Below are 21,627 nucleotides of genomic sequence, written 5' to 3'. Positions count from 1 at the left end.
AAGTTAAATCTTTAGAAAATCTTTGATCACTTACTTAAAACTTATAAAAATTTGGTACTTCTCATATTTTTCTTACTCTAACTCTTTCATATTTATTTCTATATTTTTTAAAACTTCTTAAAATCATCTTAAAATTCTTAAACTAATGAAAAAAGTATTAGTTATCATTAATTTTGATGACTTCTAATAATAATAATAAAAGGTTTTATTATAAATATTTAATTAATTTTTAGTTTTTAAATATTAGAAAAATAGTGAAAAAATAATTTTATCTAAATATAAAATTTTAAAGAAGGACAGAAAGTTCAAATTAAATTTCTAAGATCCTTAACATTTTTAATATAATATAAATTATTATAGTTTAATTCTTCACAAAAATTATTTTTATTTTATTTTAAAATGAGACGGTCATTTTGCTAATTCAACCCTTGAAATGCTTATTAGCGATTTTTTCTCTTTTCCCCCTTTCTGCGTTACTCTCGCTTATATATTACTTATATTAATATATTAATTCAATTCAATCCCCATTTTAAAACCAACAATCAGATCACTATTCACCAAATCCTCCATTCTAAATTCTGCAAAAAAAAAAAAAAAAAAAAAGAAGAAGAAGCCATCTTTGAAGACTCTATTTGAAGCTTCAAGAATCACTCTTTCAGGTCAGTTTCTCTTGTAAAGACGTAAAATTTTATGTGGGTATTCTTCAAATCTATGTTCTATAAATTTATTCAATATTTTTGGTGATTCTCTTGCATTTGTAATAATAATTATGTGCTAAAATACAGCTTTGATGGAATAATTCCTAGCTTTGTCTTCATTGCTGAGGATTTTTATGTAAAGATCTCGGATGCTTTTGGAACAAATTTGTGACGCGATCTGCATTATGGTTTGATGGGAGGAACCACTATTGTGCTTAGATTTATATGTAACTCAATACTGTTCATTCAATTTCCATTTTATAGTTTTATTTAAATGATGATATGGGATTTAGAGAGTTCGTTCAACTACTGTAGACTTGCGAACTAGTCACTCTGCTCCATAGTTGTGTCCTTTTTTTCTCTCCAAGAGTCAGCTAATGATCTTTAACTAAGATTTTTAAATGTAAAAGGACAGCCCTGTGCACTAAATCTCCCGCTATGCGCAGGATCAGGGAAGGGCCCCATCACGAGGGTGTATTGTATGCAGCCTTATCTAGCATTTCTATCAGAGGCCGACCTCCTGGTCACATGGCAGCAACTTTACCAGTTACTCCAAGGCTTCCCTTCAAAAATGTCTTTTATCTTATTTGGATGGTGAAAATGCTGGGATATAGATTACTTTCTGGTCTAGTTCGAAAGTTAAAATTTGTGTTTTCAAAACTTTATTTAATCCATGTCAGTATTACCATCCAAAGGAAAAAGGGTACTAAAATTAGATAGGAGAAGTGCGTGGTCGGTGAAGTGGGTTGGGCACCGTGAAGCCTCAGGTTCAAATCCCAACAGAGACAAACACGCTAGGTGATTTCTTCTGATTTGTTCTAGCGAGCCTTGGTGGACAGAGTTACCTAGTACCTCTACCTTGTGGGAGATGGCGAGAATCCCGTGAATTAGTCGAGGTGCGCGAACACCATGGTAATCATAAAAAAATAGATAGGATAAGTGTCTTGGAGACTAAGGGTTAATCTGGTCGGTACTATGATATAGCTTAGTCGTCATGAGTAATGAACCCATGGGAGGAAGTCTAACTCGGGATTTAATATTGTGAGTATGCGTCTTTTGAGAGTGAGTGAGAGTGTGTGTGTGAGAGAGAGAGAGAGAGAGAGACAGCGAGAGAGAGAGTTTATCCGAGAGAAGACTTGTTAATAATCCTCCAACGATACTTTTAGTTTTATTTATTTTTTTCTTCTGAATCAATAGTGAATTTTGAAATTCTGAGCATTCAGGTTCCATACCAATAATTGTGTGATAGACCTGAGTGTAATAAACTTCAATTCCATGTGGTTTCTGTTAGCAGTCCTGTCTTCCATTGACGTATAGATAATGGATGCAACAATATCAGTTTTTACCAGTATGCTGAGAGATGCATCTGATTGGGTGACATGGATATCTGAGGCTCCGTTTGCAAGAGCTGTGGTGTTTGGAGTTAACATTGGAGGTATTTTCCCTATCCATAAGACAGCTATTGTTGTTAAACTAGATGTCCTCTGTGAAAGAACACATATTCTTTTGCCTCTTGATCCTGCAGGGCATCTATTTGTGGAGGGTCTTCTCCTGGTGGTCATCCTTTTCCTGCTATCGCAGAAAAGTTATAAACCACCCAAAAGACCATTGACAAAGAAGGTTTGTCGGATCTTCCCTTGTCACACCTAAATTATCCACCGGTTCTATGTTTGTTTCTTGCTTTATTCTGTTAGTTCATCTTTTGTTCTTCCTTACTCTCTGGAATTTTCTCATAGTTGTTTGGGACTGAGGCATTATTATTGTTATTTGTTTGATTTTCTCATTCATATAAACAGAGTTGCCTCCATGTTGAAGGTCTATTCTGTATTTCATTTTAATGAATTGCTCTTCCTCATTTCCAGGATGATATACGTAATAGGAAAAGAGAGTGGGAGAGAAAAACATTGTATTACAATACACTCCCATCTTCCAGTTTCTGATTTGTTTAGTTAACTGATTATCTTATCGGATAGTGATCAAGGAAGGAATCCAGATTTGAAGACCGGAAATTTCTGATAAATATTCAGAACACACAACTTTTAGCTGGCTCGCTTTAAAGTTGCAAAAGTCTTATGATTAAGGTCACAAAAGATAATAAAAGTAGCAACTTAAAAGAACTTACATTCTTATAAGAATAGCATAATCTTTTTATAAGCTGTTGCATTCAACACTCTCTAAAAGAAAAGCTCCTCCAACTTAAAGATGTTAGAATCTTCTTTTTCCAGGAAATTGTAGATTTCTCCATATCCTATTCTCTAAAATGCAAGGTGCTTGGGAAAATGATCCATGAACTTGTAAATTAATGAGCTTCAACTTTCTATTTGCTTTTGCAAATCTTTATCTTGATCATTGTATAGTGGTTGGTGCCATCTGGTGCTAATATAATTTCCACGTTTTGGATGTGCATAGGTAGGAGGTAGGCTTCTTATTTACAAGTATAGATGTCTTTCCTTGTCATCATGTGCATTATTATCAATGCTGGGTCCTTTCGTACTTTATGTAACCTCTCTTTCCCAATTTTTGGAACACTTTCCTTTTCAGTCCCTCCAAAAAGAATGTCACCTTTCCTTTACCTTTTTACCATTGATGAAATGCTTTATAGCGATACAAATGGTCAATGAGTTTTTAGACCACAAATTTCAGGAGTCTGCTTGTCTTTCATAAACGTTGTGCCAAGTCAAATGGTGCCACATAAAATGGGACCGGAGGGATTATTTAATAAATGGAGGATATGGATATTTATTTGCTTTGGTGATTGTTAAAATAAAAAGAAATGTTATTTGTATCTTCTCAGCATTTGTTTGTAAGTGGTTGCAATGTTGTCTATCTTCAATGCAGCATGCTGCTTGAATACATTCAAGCTGATGAACGTGTGTGCTTTGGTTTTTAGGAAATAGATGAACTGTGTGATGAATGGGTACCAGAACCTCTTATCCCCACCATTACAGATGAGATGAAATCGGAGCCCCCAGTACTTGAAAGGTGGAAATACTCTTTCATTTGAAATGCTAAAGCATATACCTCCTTGTTAGATTCTATTGTCAGTATTCTGCATTTTATCTCCTCATTTCTCTAATTATGTCTTTTACTGCCGTAAGATTCTACTCTCACTTAAGTGGGAGAAACCTGCCAAAAGATGTGGGAACCAATTCAAATGTCATGCTGTTGTATATTGTGGGAGCCACCTCGAGACCCTCTAGGGGTCACCTATAGAATCTCTTTTTTCTTATGATCTGATGATCCTGAACTGGGCCTAATTAAAAAAAAAAAAAAAAGGGTAGCACGGTGTAGTAAAGCTATTGCTATGCGCGAGGTCCGGGGAAGGGTCAGACCGCAGGGGCCTAACAAGTGTGTTAGAACTTCTTGGGGGGGCATTAGAATTGATTTATGTCTTTGGTTCCTCTTATTAAGGATTTGGGCTCAAGCTTATTAGGTTAAAAAGGATGAGACTCAACTGATGACAAGGGATGGGAATCAATGAGTTGATTGGGATTTTAAAAGCCGTTGACACTAAAAAAGAGTCATTGAACCTGCAATCACAATAGGAGAAGAGAAAAATCTAGATAAGCGCTAATTGTATAACACATCTACCTGTGCCCTTTTGGGATTGAAGAATTAAAAAAGAAAATATATGCAAGTTTGGCTTGTTAACCCCAACAATCAGGAAGATTAGCTTAGGTTAAGTCAAGTTCGTGAAGATCGTGACCCTCCAATCCTTCAGCTTCCCCATCATGAGCTACTTTGATAAATTGTACTCAGTACCAACAATGTAGCTTCCTTCAAAGAAACCCTACATATTTCTATGACTTTTTTATTTACTTGAGTTCTCTTTGTCTAATTGCTTACAAGTTCTAGTAATGCAGCGCTGCAGGTCCTCATACAACTGTCAATGGCAAGGTGGTGGTAAATTTTACTTCTGCCAATTACCTCGGATTATTAGGAAATGAAAAGTTACTTGTAAGAAACCCTTCTCTTAAATATTTTGAATTGTCAATCTATATTTTGCATTTTGGTGCTTAGTTGCCAAATTTATCATTACCTAATGTCGTATATCAGGAGACATGTACCAGGGCATTGGAGAAATATGGTGTAGGTTCTTGTGGTCCTCGTGGATTCTATGGAACAATTGGTATAATATGATATTCCTTAGTAGGGAGTTAGTTTTTTTCTTCCGTGGTGCTTGCTAATTTCCTCTTTCTCTTTTGGAAGGCCCAACCTCATCATTCTTTATTTCATGCAGATGTTCACCTTGATTGTGAGTCTAGGATAGCTAATTTTCTTGGAACTCCTGATTCTATACTCTACTCTTATGGACTTTCTACGATGTTCAGTGCAATTCCAGCATTTTGCAAGAAGGGTGATGTCATTGTTGCGTAAGTTTTTTTCATTCTTTTCATGTTGATTTTTGATATCTTTTTTATTTAAAAAAAAAAAAAAATGAACCAGGCTGTAGAATAGATATTTTCTGAACGGATCCTTACACAGGATGAAATATCTTCTTTGGGGTAGGAGGAAGGGATTATCAAGGAACCAGGCTGTAGAATAAAATTTCGACGTGGCTGTAGTGTCGTCAAGTCTTCTATTAGGAAAAATTAAGATGTTCATATATGAAATTCATTAAGAATCTACCTCCACTTTGTAATCAGAGTACTTTGTGCCATGTTTAGCATCTGAAGTTGGATTATATTAATAAGCTGCTTGCCAGTACATCCCCTGATAATTCTTATGTCAACTGTAATAAACAAAATTCTACCCACAAATAGGTATTGTGACCATAAGTTTTTTTAGTTGTATGTGGCTTCTATAAACATATTAGTATACATACACTATTGATTTTCTATAGGGAAATAATAGCATCACATAATTGTCCCAGAGACCATTGACAACTAGACTTTGATGTTAGAGATAGATGCATAAACCAGAGTTTCATGAATTAGTTCTCATTTTCAACCATGTCTTTTGCATGCATAGGGATGAAGGCGTCCATTGGGGAATACAAAATGGACTTCAGCTCTCTAGAAGTACAATCATGTACTTCAAGCACAATGATATGGAGTCCTTGAGAAATACATTGGAGAAAGTCACTCAAGAAAACAAGCGAGCTAAAAAACTTAGGCGATATATTGTTGTTGAAGCAGTGTATCAGGTATCTTCTGTTTTATTAACAGGATTTTATTTAGTCAAGGCCATATGTTGTAGCACTGCCTGTACCATATTCACCTCTTCTGGGATGAAGGAAGGGGGGATTTCATAAGCATGCAATTGAAGAATGACAATACTGAGTTCTAGGTCTGCCAAGAAAGAAGTTGCATCCAATTTAGGCTTTCAGAGGGACTCAAAAATTGACTGGGATTAAAAGAAGGTTGATTAACTGGTTATGGCACTTCAACTTTTTGCTAGTGCCGTGGTGACTTGTTATGATCCAGAAAGTTCTGAAACCTGCGATTGGGTTTTAGATTTGTTTGCCATTTCAAGAGATTAGTCTATAGGCACATGGTCTGAAATTTGCTTCTCAGTTTAATGTAAACTCCCCATCCCCCCTTTTTGTTTTCAATTTTTTTGTTAAAAAAAAGTAAGCATTGCCCCTCCTTACTGAAGTATGTTGGATTAGTCATGAAAGTGAATGGAAGATGGAGGGAAATTGAAAATGTGTATTCATCTTATCGAAGAAGTGTTCTCCCACATTGGTGGGCGAAAGGAACTTTTTCATACTTAAATATAAAAGCATTCCTTCATGTGGATAGTGAGGCAAGAAGAAGAAGAAGCCTTGCATCTTCGTCGGCTCAATCGAGAGAATATCTTTTTAGACAAAATTCATTTAAAACTTGAGAGCTAATGCTTCTTTTTAATCCAAAAATCTGATCTGAAAATTTTTCTTTATTTGTGGATGCACATGAGCATGTGCAGACGCATGTCACAATGCACGTTGTTGCGACCTTTCAGCTCACTTTTTGAATCACGAAGTGCGATGTGCGGCTGCATCTGGCAATGAAGATAGAAAGATTTAAGTCCATCAAGTTCATGGTGTGTCCTTAAGGAAATTATTCCCCTTAAATGTCTGAGGTTATGGAATATATCCTCCCAGGATAAAATAAATCGCTATCGCATCAATAGAATGGTGGTACCTCAAATTTTGTTGAGCTAAGAACACACTCAACGATTTGCAAATCATACTTGCGTTTTTTAGGAGGAAGAAGAGTTTTTCACTTCAAAATTTTGTGCCAACACCTGAGGAAAAATCAAGTATTTATAGCCAAAAGGTGTTTTAGAAAAGAGGCAATGGTTCGTGAAGAGTTGCATATTATTGGAGCACCGGGCCCACATGCAGTTGTATGTCAACTTCTATCAAAAATATAAAAAGTTGAGGTCAATATACATTGGCATGTACGCTGGCACATGTGCCCGCACATCGCTCGTCGTCATTCAAATAGTAAATTGAAGAGTCACGACTCTTCAACATGCATTGTGACATGTGCCCGCACATGCGCCCACACATCGCTCGTCGTCATTCAATAGTAAACTGAAAGGTCGCGACCCTTCCACATGCATTGGGACATGCGACCGCACATGCTCATATGCGTTCATAAATGGAGGAAATTTTTCAGATCAGATTTTGGATTAAAGAATCATTAACTCTTAAGTTTCAAATGAATTGTCTACAAAGATAATCTCTCGATTGATCATTTGAAAAATTCGAAGTCGAGCTGAGCGACGACGATAGTGCAAGGCTTGTCTTCTTCTTGCCTTATTATCTACATGAAGGAATGCTTCTATATTTAAGCATGAAAAAGTTCCTTTCTCCCACCCTGACACTTCTTTCATAAAGTGAATTCACATTTTCACTTTCATCACTAACTCAACAATCCTCCGTATGAATGGAAAATGACTATTTTATCAAAAAATATATGAACAAGTGAACAAGTGTCTGTTCTACAAGCAAAGACTAATTGTATCTGGATAAGTAGGTTTTCCTTTGAACTTTCTGTGTTGAACTTGTATTGGATGCACTCGGTAAATCGATAGATGTGATATCCTTGAACCGTCGAACTCTAGTGTACACCTAGACAACATATCTCACACTACCAACCTTTTACCGTTTATGGTTCTCCCGATTTTGTTCGTTTCATCAATGAACACTACCTGGTTTCATGAGAGCTTAGAGAATAGGTCTTTACTATTATTCTCTTTGAAGCGACTTCCATTTCACCCCGCATAGGTAATTCCTAAATGTTTAATCCTATAGATCAAACTATTTGGGCAAATCAGCCAAACTTAAAAACTATTAAAAAATTTCAAACCATAAGCCTTACCCTTGTTTCCTGAACATTGTCTTCATCATGAGAATGAGCTGAGTTAATTGACAATGTTGAACCGTCAGTCACAACTTTGTTTGATCTTCTTGAACCTAGCTATTGGGATCTCCAGTTTGCTGGTAGAGTTACCGTCGTGATGACTTGTCCTAGGCCATAAATCCATTCCCTTTGATGATCTCTCAACTTTCTCTTTAGTTAAGGCTATTTGTAAGTGGATCTGACACATTATCCATTGACTTCACATAGTCAATCGTGATAATTCCACTAGAGAGTAGTTCTCTAACGGTATTATGTCTCTATCTTATGTGACGAGATTTAATGTTATACATCATGCTCCCTGCCTACCTATTGCAGCTTGACTATCACAGTGCATACATATAGGTGATAAAGATTTGGGCCACTAAGGAATATCTTCCTAGAAATTCAGAGTCATTCAGCTTCTTCATCGGCCTTATCTAAAGCGATATATTTAGATTCAATTGTAGAGCAAGCAATACATGTTTATTTGGATAATTCCTAAAAGAATGCTCCTCCACCAAAAGTGAACACTTATCCACACGTGGATTTTACTTCATTTGACCCTGTGATCTAATTTGCATCACTATATCCTTCAATTACTGCGGGATATTTGTTATAATGCAAATCATAGTTTTGAGTATGTTTTAGATTCCCCAAACTCTTTTCATTGTCATCCAGTGAGTTTGCTTGTGATTACTTGTGTACCATCTCTATTTACTAATAGCACAAGCTATGTCTGGTCACGTACAATTCATGATATACATCAAACTTTTTAACACTCGTGCATAGTCCAATTGTGAGTCACTTTCACCGTTATTGTTTTGAAGCGCAAAGCTCACATCTAATGGAGTGTTGACAATATTGAAATCCAAATACTTACTTGTCAAGAACTTTTTCAATAAATGTGCCTACGACAATCCTAAGCCTTGTGGAGTTCTACTCTTATCCTGAAGATCACATCAGCAACTTCAAGATCTTATTTGCTTTCTAGCATTCACTTAGTAGCATTTATTTCAGATTTTTCTATACTAAAGATCAACATGTCATCCACATACAAACAAACAATGAATTTGTGATTTGGAGTGTCTCTAATGTAAACCCATTTATTTTGTTCATTTATTTTAAGTTTGTATGCCAACATGGTTTGGTCAAACTTTGCATGCCACTGTTTGGGTGCTTGTTTTAGTCCATAAAGTAACTTAACAAGTTTGCACACTTTCTTTTCTTTATCAGGAACCACAAAATTCTTGGGTTGTTCCATGTAAATTTCTTTCACTAATTCCCCATTTAAGAAAGCTGTTTTCACATCCATTTGATGAATTTCAAGACCATATATCGCAGCTAATGCAACCACTATTTGAATGGACGTTATTTTTGTTAGTGACAAGTATGTGTCAAAATAATTAAGGCCTTTTTTTGTCTAAAGCCTTTAACGACTAGTCTTGCCTTGTATTTGTCAATAGTTTCATCAACTTTTATTTTCTTTTTGAAGATTCATTTTGAACCTAAAGGTTTATTTCCGAGAGAAAGATCAACCAACTTCTAAGTATGGTTGCTCAAGATTGAATCAATCTTATTATTGACAGCTTCTTTCCAAAAAGATGAGTCTGCAGAAGACACTGCTTTTTTGAATGTTTGAGGCTCATTTTCAAGAAGAAATGTTCCAAATCTGATCCAAAGAAAGTCAACGTCCTTTGACATTTACTACTCCTTGGATTCTTTTCATTAATGACATTCTCCTTTGGTTCATCCATGGTCTATTTAGACCCTTCACTTGACAGCTCATGTCTAGTTTTGATAATGACCAAACTATGGAAAGACGAAACATAGAAACTAGAAGAAACGATTGAATTGAAATGCGAAAAAAATAAAGGATAGGAGATAGAGATAAATAGAATAACACAAAAATAGGAAAATCAATGAAACTAATGGGGTATATTAAACCCCAAAACCTCTTTTGAATTACCTCAAAGCACCAATTCTCTTACGGAGATTTTGAGGGAATTGAGACACCCTCATAACCACTGTTTCTAAGCAAGAATCAACATAAGCTTTTCCAAGCTACATTCTCTCAAGAGTTAACATCAAAAACTAACTAATGAAAGAGAAAATCACCTATCTATAGTCCTAGGCTAAGTTATTACAAATATGGGCCCAAAAGTGACCGATAAAGACTATGCTACTTCAATTGATGGTTAAAGAACTATATTCACATAATTTTTAAAAATAAAAACCTAAAGAGATATTTGCATAAGTAGGTGTTTGGATTGGCTTATTTTCAGGTGCTTTTAGCTTTTAAGCACTTTTTCAGTTTTGGTGGTGTTTGACAAAGTTAAAAAGTGCTTTTAAGCACTTATTTTTAAGTAAAAAAGTGTCAAAATAAGCCAAGAGGCAAAAGTAGGGTAGTGCCAACTTATGACTTTTGGCTTATAAGCTCCTTATTAAAAGTCAATCCAAACACCCCCTAAATCAACCAAGATTGAGGAAGACGTCACTCTTTTATCGCCACACAAAATTTTCCAAATATAATTGACTTGGTACAAGATATAATGATATATAGTCAAAGGCAAGTCTAGGAATTTTCTATACTACGTATTTTATAAGTTCAATCTTATCAAATGGAGCAAGTTGGCCGCATAGGCTCATCTGCCATGCATGCGGGCATCTGCCCACGCATCTCCTCTCCCATCTGCTGGAGCATGTTGGGGCGCATGTCATTCCAACATGTCGTTTAGCTCTCTTTGCTTCCCCGACGACCATTTCAATGGCTTCTTACGGCTCCAAGCTATCCTCCAAACATGATATTGTTCATTCGAGATCTCTAAAAGGGTCTTCCAAACATATCCTTGTGTCTTTGAGACAACCATGGCTTGGGTCCCCTTGCATTGATCTTGAAACATAGGCTTTGAAAGCTTGTCACCGATTTGGCTTGTATCAAGTTTTATATGGATAAATGTGTTCAAAGAACTCGACATTATCTGATTCAATTACTGTATTACCATGAATATTCGAGTTTTTGGATTTGTGAATAAAAAATTGACATGCTTTACTGTTTGTAGCATATCCGATAAAAACACAGTCCACAGTCTTTAGTCCTATTTTAACCCTTATGGGCATAGGAACTTGGACTTTGGCTGGACGCCCTTACACTTTGAAGTATTTCAAGTTGAGTTTTGTTCTTTTTCATTTCTCACATAGAATATATTGTGTCTTGCTATGGAAACTCAGTATTCAGTTTGTTGTAAGGATAGCTTTTCCCCACAAATTTTTCGGTAAACCTGAACTTGTAAGTAAGACATTCACCATTTCATTCGATGTTCGTTTTTTCCTTTCCGCAGTTCCATTTGATTGAGGTGAGTAAGGGGCAGTAATTTGATGGGCAATTCCATTTTTCAAACATATCCTTGCAAAAGGAGATTCATACTCTCCACCCCTATTAATTCTTGTCATTTTAATCTTTTTATCCAACTAATTTTTCAACTTCAATTTTATATTGCTTAAATGCTTTTATTGCCTCATGCCTACTATTTACTATTCAACAAATAAACATAACAATATCTAGTACAATCGTCAATAAAAGTTATGAAATGCTTTTTTCCACCACACAATGGTGTTGATTTTATATCACAAATGTTTGTATGAATTAAGTCTAAGAGATTGGAATTTCTTTAAACAAATTTATAAGGATGCTTAGGCAAAACTTCCAAACTAATCAGTTTTCGCAAGGTTTTATAATTGACACGTTGGAAACGTTCATTTCATAAATCGTTTGACTCAAGTAAGTAAGAAGAACTGGAACTTTATTCATATCAATAGTCATTACATTAATTTTAAAAAGGACCTTGGTGAGGTAACCTTTACCTACATACACTTCACCCTTACTTATTATCACTTTATCGAAAACAAAGATATATTTGAATCCGTTCTTAATCAAAAGTGAAGTAGAAACCAAGTTCTTTCGCTACTCCGGAGCACGAAGGACATTGTTTAGTGTCACCACCTGGCCATATGTCATCTTCAAGCAAATCTTGCCTATTCCTTTAACCTTTGCCGTAGCGGAGTTCGTCATGAATACCTTCTCATTAGCTTGGAACATATGACGCAAATAGTTTGTTGTTGGCACACATGTAGCGGGAGTCACCAGAATCCATCTACCATTCTCTTGGATTGCCAATCGAATTGCATTCCAAAAGCATGGCACAAAGATTGTCTATTTCTTCTTGGGATTTAATCATGTTTGCTTGATCCTTTTTCTTGACCTTTTTCGAAGCTTAACAATGGTAGACTTGTGGTCAACTTTGCCACAATTGAAGCAATTTCCTTTGAATTTCTTCTGGAGGATTGCCTTGTTGTCCAGATGCTTTCTTTCATTTCTTTGTCTTTGTGGGATTATCTTCAACAATATTTACTCTGTTTATTGTTGAATTTCCACATGATCTCTTTTCCTAATCCTTGTTATCCTCTTTGATTCTCAACCTTACAAGTTACAATGAGATCTTCGACATACATCTCCTTGGGTTTGTGTTTCAAGTAGTTTTTGAAGGGCTTCCACAAAGGTGGTAACTTCTCAATAATAGTAGCCACTTGAAATGCATCATTCACAACCAAATCTGCAACAAAGGTTAAGTAAAATTTTTAAAACATTCTTAAAATGTTTAACAAAGGTACTAATTGATATTCTACCTTCAGCAAGGAGATCATAGATTATGACTTGCAACTCTTGAACTTGGGTAACAACGCTTTATTGTCTACTAATTTGAATTCCAGAAATTTTGCAATAATGAATTTTTTCATTCCGGCATCCTCTGTTTTGTACTTCTTTTTCAAAACATTCCAGAGTTCCTTAGAGGTCTTCGTGTTGTTGTATACATTGTACAAATCATCTTGTACGCCGCTCAGAATGTAATTCTTACATAAAATGTTTGAGTGCTTCCAAGCTTTAGTCAGTCTGAACGTTATTTTTCTGGAGTTTATTCCAACAATTCAAGAACGCTTTTCGTGATGAACCTTTACAGACTTAAAGTAGTCAAGTAAAAGAACATATTTTGGAATCAACACCAGATTTTTTTTTTCACTTTTTAGCTGATGCCATGACAGGAGCAGCATCCGAACGACTCGATGTAGCAATGTAAATGTTAGTTGCTGTGGCATTCGTTGTTCTATCATTGACTTGATTTACATTAGTCATTTTTCTGTCACAATTTAGACAACCAATTTAGTATCACAAATACAAACAATAAAATCTTAAACTTTAAACAACTTGTTTCTAGTTTAATGATGAAGTTTTTATATTCTTCAAATTGTCAACCGAATGAACTTTGACTCATGGCAAAGTTTTTATGGCTTCAAACCACGACCAAGTTCAAACAGAGTAGAAAATAAAAATATAGATATATTTTCTTAAGATTATTGCTTTTCGGGTACAAAATTTGAATTTACAACATGAACTTCAACAACAAGATCAAGTACAACTTTAAGAACAACAAAGAAGTTCAAACTATTTTTGGAAAAATAGAAAAACCATCAAGAAAGAGATCAAGATAGAAAGATTCAAGTCCATCAAATTCACGGTGTGTTCTTAAGGAAATTATTCCCCTCAACTACCCGAGGTTATGGAATATATCCTCCCAGGATAAAATGAATTTCATCAACAGAATGACGGTACCTCAAATTCTATTGAAATTCGAATGCGTTCAACGATTTGCAAATTACACTTGGGTTTTTTTAGGAAAAAGAAGAGTTTTTCACTTCAAAATTTCATGTCAATACCTGCGGAAAAATCAGATATTTATAGCCAAAAGTTGTTGCTTCAGAAAAGAGGCAATGGTTCGTGAAGAGTTGCACATTTTTGGAATGACGAGCCCACATGTGGACCCATGTGCGCCCGTACATGGCCCACATGTCAACTTCTTTCATAAAACAGAAAGTTGAGGTTGACATGCGTTGGCATGTGCACTGGCACATGCACCCGCACATAGCCAGAGGCACCTGCACATCGCTCTTCGTCATTCAAATAGCGAATTGAAGGGTCGCGACCCTTCAACGTGCGTTCTGACATGTTTGAAAATTTTTTTAGATTAGGTTTTTGGATTTAAAAAAATTATTAACACTCAAGTTTCAAATGAATTTTGTCTAAAAAGATAATCTCTTGAGCGATCATTTTTCAAATCCAAATCCGAAGCCAAGAGACGATGACGATGACGATGACGCGAGGCTTGTCTTCTTCTTGTCTCACTATCCACGTACGTGAAAGAATGCTTCTCTATTTAAGCATGAATGAATACACATTTTCACTTTCCCTCCATCTTTCTTCCCTCCATTTTCCGTTCACTTTCATCACTAACCCAACAAAGGAAGCGTCAGAGTTGGCTTGGCTGTATTTTAAACTGGGATAAGGTTGCATTTATCTTGTAAATGAGAAAATAGAAAGGAATGAAAGAACAGAAAATGTGCAGGCTTCTATTTGTTGTTTAACTTGTTAATACCCGAGCACACAGTTTCTCTGAGAGGATTATTCTTTAATTTCATTTGTTTTTACGACTTCTAGAATTCTGGTCAAATAGCTCCATTGGATGAAATCATCAGACTGAAGGAAAAATACAGATTCCGGGTATTGTTGGATGAAAGCAATTCCTTGGGTGTGCTTGGCAGTTCTGGTAAAGGTTTAACAGAATATTACAATGTTCTGGTATGTTATTGACAGCCATTTTCTATTATTATGGATTGTATTTTCTGTATATCCTAAATCAGGTTATCCTGTTGCAGGTCGACAAGATAGATATCATTACTGCTGCCATGGGGCATGCATTGGCCACAGAAGGAGGATTTTGCACCGGGAGTACAAGAGTCATCGAACACCAGGTACTGAAGTGTGATAACTTGCCAACAGACTAAAGCCACTCCTCTCCAAAAAAAAAAAAAAAAACCATGTTTAATCATATTAATCTTGTCACTATCTCCTGTTTACTTTTTTCCGATTAATCCTTCTTGATGGTGTTCTTTGCTGACAGCGTCTCAGTAGCTCTGGTTATGTGTTTTCTGCTTCTTTGCCTCCTTATCTGGCAAGTGCCGCAATCAAAGCATTTGATATCCTGAAAGAAAATCCTGACCTTATCACAAAATTGAGGGAAAACATTAATACACTGTTTAAAGGTATTTTCTCTACGCCAAGTGCCTTCCGCACCCCCATGCTAATGGTTGTGAAAAGATATCAACTTTATTACCTGGTATGGTTACAGGTCTACAATATATTCAAGGGATGGAAATAGCGAGTGATCCACTCTCTCCCATAGTTTTTCTAAGACTAAAGAAATCCACAGGTTCTTCAAAGAGTGACCTAAAACTGCTAGAAGATATCGCAGATCGTGTAAGTGATCATCGGAGTGTTTCTGTAACTTTTCCCTATTCTGTATTCTCACGCACATCCTAATTGATAATCTTTGACTCCACAAACTATATTGTCATTGCAGGTCTTGAAGGAAGATTCTGTTTTTGTTGTCACTTCAAAGAGATCAACACTTGATAAATGTAATTTGCCAGTTGGGCTTCGATTGTTTGTCTCAGCAGGGCACTCAGAATCTGATCTGGAGAAAGCTAGTGAATCATTGAAGAGAGTCGCTGCTTCACTATTGACAGATCAGAGCTAGCAGAAGGATGGTTCATCATCTTTAAACTTTTCTGAGATGTGAGCCTGAAGTGGGAATAGAGCAGAAACATTCTGGGTGTTCAAATAGGTTCATGGTAAAATATTGAAGATTCTTTTTTTTTTCTTTTACTTTTGTTCATTAGTATTTGCATGTCAGCTATATAGATAGATCAAGATTTACTTCTTGAGGTTGCCATGCTGCAAAGGACAGAGAAGCAAGTTCTCTTGATTAATGTTGTACTTTATGTAGCTGTGTTAATCTTCTTTCCCCCCCCCCCCTCCCTTTCTTACTGATTATAAAGAAAATAGAGGAGGATAGAATGGTGGAATCTTGTAGTCGACTGTATAGACACATGTTAGTTCTCGTGTTAAAAGGTTTACGGTACCATTCTGGTGTGAGAGTGACACCTCAAATATTTTAAGCTTTGAGCTGAACATGGGTTTATGTGGATTAATCATGTTATTTTATATGCTAAGAATAAGGGATAATATTTTGGAAATATATGAGTAAATATAATCTGGACTTTGTTTTCTAAAGCAGGAAATTCGGGGAAATGGCTTATTTTTGAAAATATTTTGTGGAAAATGGTTTCTGTCGTTTGGTTTAAGGAAAATAGTTTTTTGAAAAAAGAATTTAAAAAAGGTTGATCGAAGTATTAGAAAATTTGGAAGCGTTTAGTGAGGTTTTTGAATAATAAAACTTGATATGATAATCTAAACGTGAGTTCGGCCAATGAAATGTAATTACGAAAAGAGATGGTGGTGAAGGAAGATAATTTTGTCAAAACATTTTTCCAATTTTCCCATATATTTTTGAAACCTTTTCTGACGAAATAAGTTTCGCAAGTGGGATATAATGTTTCTAATTACATATAAATATTTTGGAGATAACATTTTTACTTGCTTACCAAATACGACAGTATTTCACGAAATAAGTAAAAAAATCACTTAATTTTTTTAAAGAATATTTTAGAGGAATACATTTTCCTTCCTATTGTAAACCAAACATAACCTTAAAAGTGCACTTTTCCCATTTTGATGGCGTATGTTTTCCTCAAAAAGAAATTCCTAGCAGCCAAATACTAGATCTTATTATTTTTCTCAAAAAATATTTTCTATCATACCAAACAAAGAGAAGTGCAAAAAAATAGACGAATTGCCTTCCTACTCTGGGACCTAGTCTCAAATAGACGTATGCGGCAAGAAAATTAACAATGCAACACTTAAAGTAAATAAACAAGAAACACAATAATTTTTACGTGGAAACTCCTTACTCTAGGGAGAAAAAACCACGATCTGCCTCCAAGATTTTCAAAGCTTCAATAATATTTAAGCAACCTTGAATACAAACTCCTTGACATAAAGGCTTAACACTCTTAATCCTTCTTCTGCTAATAGCTCTATTACAAGGAAAAACATGCAATAACTCTACTGCACCAAGACCTAGCTAACTTTAACTGAATCAACAAGTTAACTCTAGCTTCAATAATACCTAACTCTAGATGACAACATTGAGTTCAAGAAATGAAATAAGACACCTACAAATAATGACAAACAACAGTAGGCAACGTTTGTAATCATAAGTCAAAGACTCAATTACAACAAGAACATAAAACACAACTTGTGAGCGAGCAGGTCCCTTGTTGCGAGTGAGGCTTAGATTCAAGAGCTTCAAAAAGATTTTTTTTGTGAGAATATGAAAGCTTGGTTTTCTTGTTGTTGAAGAAGAACAATATATATGATATAAGAAAAAACAACTTTCTTACCACCTTTTGTACTTTCGTCCAACTGTATAGCTGACCATGACGACAATATGAATGCGGTCAACCAGGTCCCTAAGTAGTTGTACTTTAGCCATCACACAATCTTTAGAAACTAGGTCTCAAAAGATAATTTGTCGAACATCAAAACTAAGGACTTAAAAATTTCCCCCTTTTTGATGATGACAAATCCATACATACCTTAAAGCATTCACAATCTGTTCCCCCTGTCACTGATACCATCTCTATACATTTTCTCTGTCTGTTAGCGCCTAAGATTCCCCCTAAGTCTCAGGACTTGTTCCCTACATATGAGACGCACACATCACACCACGCATGAGACACACACATCCCATCTTATATTTTCCCTTTTGGCATCATCAAAGTGATAGAACAGTAAACTAAGTAACATCTCTATCATCTCTATACATTCCCCATATCTATTAACACTTAAGATTCCCCCTGAGTGTGAGGACTTGTTCCCCACAAATGACACACACACATCATACCTCATCTTTCCTCTTTCGACATCATCAAAGTGATAAAACAGTAAACTAAGTATAGACAAGTACACATGTTAACACATGGCCACTGAGGTTGCACTGACATGAGCAAGAAATATTAGAAATAGTAAGAGAGATGATATCATAAAGTAGATTCATTCATTAATCATGGAAGATAGTATCATACATTATTCAAAAACCAGTAGCATAAAAACAAAAATAGTAGTGCTATCATAATAGTTATCAAAAATAACTTAGGTAGACCAGATTAGACAGGGCTTAAGAGGGGAACACTGATTAAGGACCAGGTTAAGATGAGATCTAGGAGGAAGGATCAAGAGGGGATTGGGACAACTGGCTGAGAAGCATGGCCATTCTCTCACTTTCTGCAGCATAGCCTTCAGGAGTTGTTGAGACAAATCCTCAATCTTTGTAGTCAATACCTAAACTTTTGCCTCTAAATTCTTCACTTTCTCACGTAATTTTGTATTTTTAGAACTCAAATACTCTATTGCACCTGTTCCCTTATCACTCATTTTCATTGAGGCTGCCTTCAAAGCAACAATTTCTATATCTTTTTGTGCCACAACAACTACCATCTCATATAACTGTTCCCTCAATTCGGTTTGGACTTCAATGAGATCAGCGATAATGGAATTTGACTTTCCACCACCTCTTCTAGGGATGCATTCATTATCTTTTAGGGTAGGCATATTGAACATTTGTTTTATAGAATCAACTTTACTCAGGCCACATTCGACATTAAAGTAAGCAAATAGTTTAGTGAGCCGAAACCCATAAGCCAATTCGTGTTTGCCATCTTTGGCTATCATCATAGTTTTCATGTGTCCAATAACGATTGCAGGAAGATTCACCTTCTGAAACATGGCCAAGACCTCCATTAGGAACAGGTCAGGGCCTGTCACTATAGTCCGCTTCTATGAATGAGGAAGAAACACCCTGTTTACCAATTAAAAAAGAAGTTGGTATTCTCCCTTTACGGCTTTCTTATTCACACTTTATATCCATATCATCCATCTTGCAACCTTTAAAATTTTTGTAGAACCTTTTTCCTTCCTTAGGGACCTAGTCCCTTCTACGAAACCTCCAAGGATCTCAAACAACACTTCTTCATCAATTGCGATGCTTACCCTATTGACTTGAATAGTCAAGTACAAATCATCATCAGAGAAAGTTAGATTATGATAGAACATTCTAACTTTCTTTTCATGCAAGGTGGGAACTGGTAACTCAAATTGGTGTTCCCAACTTTGAAACTTTACCCAATCCACTAACTTAGCCATTCCTGGCATGGCAGCAACTAGAGGGTCAAAAAATCTACCTCTCAAAACCTTTTGGGTCTTGAGGATCTTCTGTCTCGCTTCTCTTAACAAAACCTTCTCCTTTTCTTTGGAAGTAGAAGTTTTTTCTAAGGAAACAATTCCTTTTGTAGAACCCCAGTGGCTCCTAAGGTCTTAGCAGATTTAGAACTAGAACCTGGTCCCTTGGTGCTAGGCTTCTCAGTTTTTTTCCTTTTACCAGTGTTTGTAGGCACTAGTTTCTTGATCATTACTCTCTTTTATTTCCCCTTTTTGGGAGAAATAGTAGCCTTTCCTTTTTACTTGGCTCTAGTGGCAGCTAAACTTCTTGCAATATCAGAATCACCATCAACATCCTCAGATTCATCATTATCCTCATAGATGCTCTCAAAAAGTCTTTCAAAATCACTGTCACTACTATCATCAAAGTCACTCTCAGTCTCCTTATCTAATTCCTCTAATGTCACAACTTTTTCACTGGCAATTCAACCACAACCACTTTCTTCTTTTTAGTGTTCTCCTTTTCTTAGTATTTTTCTTATTTTGCTCCAAAGCCTCTTTCGTCAAGTTTCTTGGACTCAACTTAGTCCTTGGAGGTTTAGTCCTAGATGAATGTTTGGTGGAGGAAGAAGATCCCTTCTAAGACAGCTTCCATGATAAGGGTCAGTTATCTTCACTATCAAAATCACCCTTATCATCCACATGACCACTAGAGAAGTCAAGCACAGGAGGCAACACTAAGTTGTCATCATTATTTTGCCTTCTTGCGAATAATGTAACCGGAGTCATGTCCCACTTTGGTGAGTCAAGATTACTTGGGTCTTTAGAAGGTTCTCCACTAAGGGTAGTAAGACCTTGAACCCTAATTTCCTCACTCATTGTCTATATATTTGAAGAAGTTACCTTAGAGGTTGGCGAATCTCCATCAAACATGTTTTTGTCAATAAAAATGCTCCTAAACTTACTAGGTGACTCATCCTTATCCAGAGATAGGACTTTAGAAGGAGAGTCCAAGGCTGATTCAGATAGAACTAGTTGATCTGGTACTAGAGGAATTTCTTCATGGACTTTGTCTTTGGAAGGATCCATTTTAGGGACTTCTTCAGGAACTTTATCTTTGGAAAGGTCAGGAATGGAGGGTATTTCTTTGTTAGTTTTCTCAGAAGAGGACACATCAAATGAATCCTTCTTATTTTAAGCACTAAATTCTCTAACAATTTTGCAAAGGGAAATGAGAGAGAACTTTTTAAATGCAAAAAGGTTTTAAGATTCAAAATCAGATGAAGGGGATAGGGGATCAACCACTCGAAGGAAAAAGGCCTCCTCGTGGCGAGGAAAAGATTGTAAAGGATTCAACATGAAGAATTTGGAGTTTGGGTTTTTGAATATATTTAATGTTTGAAGTAGAGTGAGGATTAGTCAAACATTTGGGAACTAATAGCCTATGAAAAAAGAATTTTTTGAAAATAGTAGATGACAAGATTAGATGTGGTTTAAATATGAAGGAAAGAAATGGTTTAGATCTGATAAAGAGGTGTGATTAATGGGACGTGTCCGGTCAGATGGGCGCGTCCTTTGGACTTAAAGCAAGGGTTACAACTTTTAAGAATGGGTGGGAGAGTGACGTGGCACACCTGTTATTAAATTTTAAAAATCTACTATTTAAGAATAGGATGTGATACTAAGCTTATTAGGGACCTGGTCCCTACATGATTTTCTGAACATAATGCACTTTGAGCTGCCTCACACTCCTCCTTGCCATGGGTGTATATCTGCAGAAGATATGAGACTGAATTAGATATGTGTGACATCATCTAACAAGGACACTTGCTCATAAAATCGCAGACATATTTGGAGGATTAAGAGAAGCAATATCCATGCAATATCTATTCAACTTAGTCTCATTAACCCCAACTTTGTTTTATTCCTTTCAAACTATTCCCGACCAAGTGCTTTAGTAAATATGTCAGAAATCTGATGTTCAGTGTTGCAAAACACCATATTAATCAACCTATTTTCAAATTATATCTGAGAAAATAATGCCTGATGTCAATGTGTTTGGTCTTTTTATGCTGAATTGGATTTTTGGCCATGTTGACAACACTTGTGTCTTCACATAATAGAGGCACACAATTTGAGAGAATACCAAAATCTTTAAGTTGTTACTTGATCCATAATAATTGAGCGCAACATGAAGCAGCTGCAATATATCCAACTTCAGTAGTTGAAATGGCCACTGATTTTGCTTCTTAGTACCTTAAATGATTAAGGATAATCCAAGAAAGTGATCCATTCCTGAGGTACTCTTCCTATCAACCAGGTATCCAGTATAATCAATATCAACATATCCAACCAGGTCAAAATTATCTCC

At 35.9% G+C, this 21,627-nt stretch overlaps 1 protein-coding gene across 7 annotated transcripts; it reads left to right on the top strand.

Moving 5' to 3' along the window:
• The first annotated feature begins 469 nt into the window (after positions 1–469).
• On the top strand, positions 470–15,923 carry LOC107868025 (long chain base biosynthesis protein 1). Of its 7 annotated transcripts, none has more exons than XM_016714572.2 (14): positions 496–659; positions 786–925; positions 2,038–2,133; positions 2,224–2,318; positions 3,589–3,680; positions 4,562–4,655; positions 4,755–4,827; positions 4,939–5,071; positions 5,670–5,844; positions 14,577–14,717; positions 14,795–14,890; positions 15,040–15,181; positions 15,268–15,395; positions 15,499–15,923. In XM_016714572.2, the coding sequence occupies exons 2-14, from the start codon at positions 892–894 to the stop codon at positions 15,673–15,675; spliced, it is 1,476 nt and encodes a 491-aa protein (XP_016570058.1). In that variant the 5' UTR covers positions 496–659; positions 786–891; the 3' UTR covers positions 15,676–15,923. The 7 variants fall into 7 exon arrangements, with proteins under 7 accessions (XP_016570059.1, XP_016570058.1, XP_047267922.1 ...); XM_047411966.1 differs by lacking the exon at positions 786–925 and adding an exon at positions 1,145–1,244 and having other exon boundaries at positions 510–659; positions 1,993–2,133; XM_016714573.2 differs by lacking the exon at positions 786–925 and having other exon boundaries at positions 470–659; positions 1,993–2,133.
• Positions 15,924–21,627: the final 5,704 nt, after the last annotated feature.

The sequence above is a fragment of the Capsicum annuum genome, chromosome 4, assembly GCF_002878395.1.
Source record: "Capsicum annuum cultivar UCD-10X-F1 chromosome 4, UCD10Xv1.1, whole genome shotgun sequence".
NCBI classification, from domain to species: domain Eukaryota; kingdom Viridiplantae; phylum Streptophyta; class Magnoliopsida; order Solanales; family Solanaceae; genus Capsicum; species Capsicum annuum.
The sequence above is the reverse complement of the archived record's forward strand: the minus strand, read 5'-3'. Positions and strand labels throughout refer to the sequence as shown.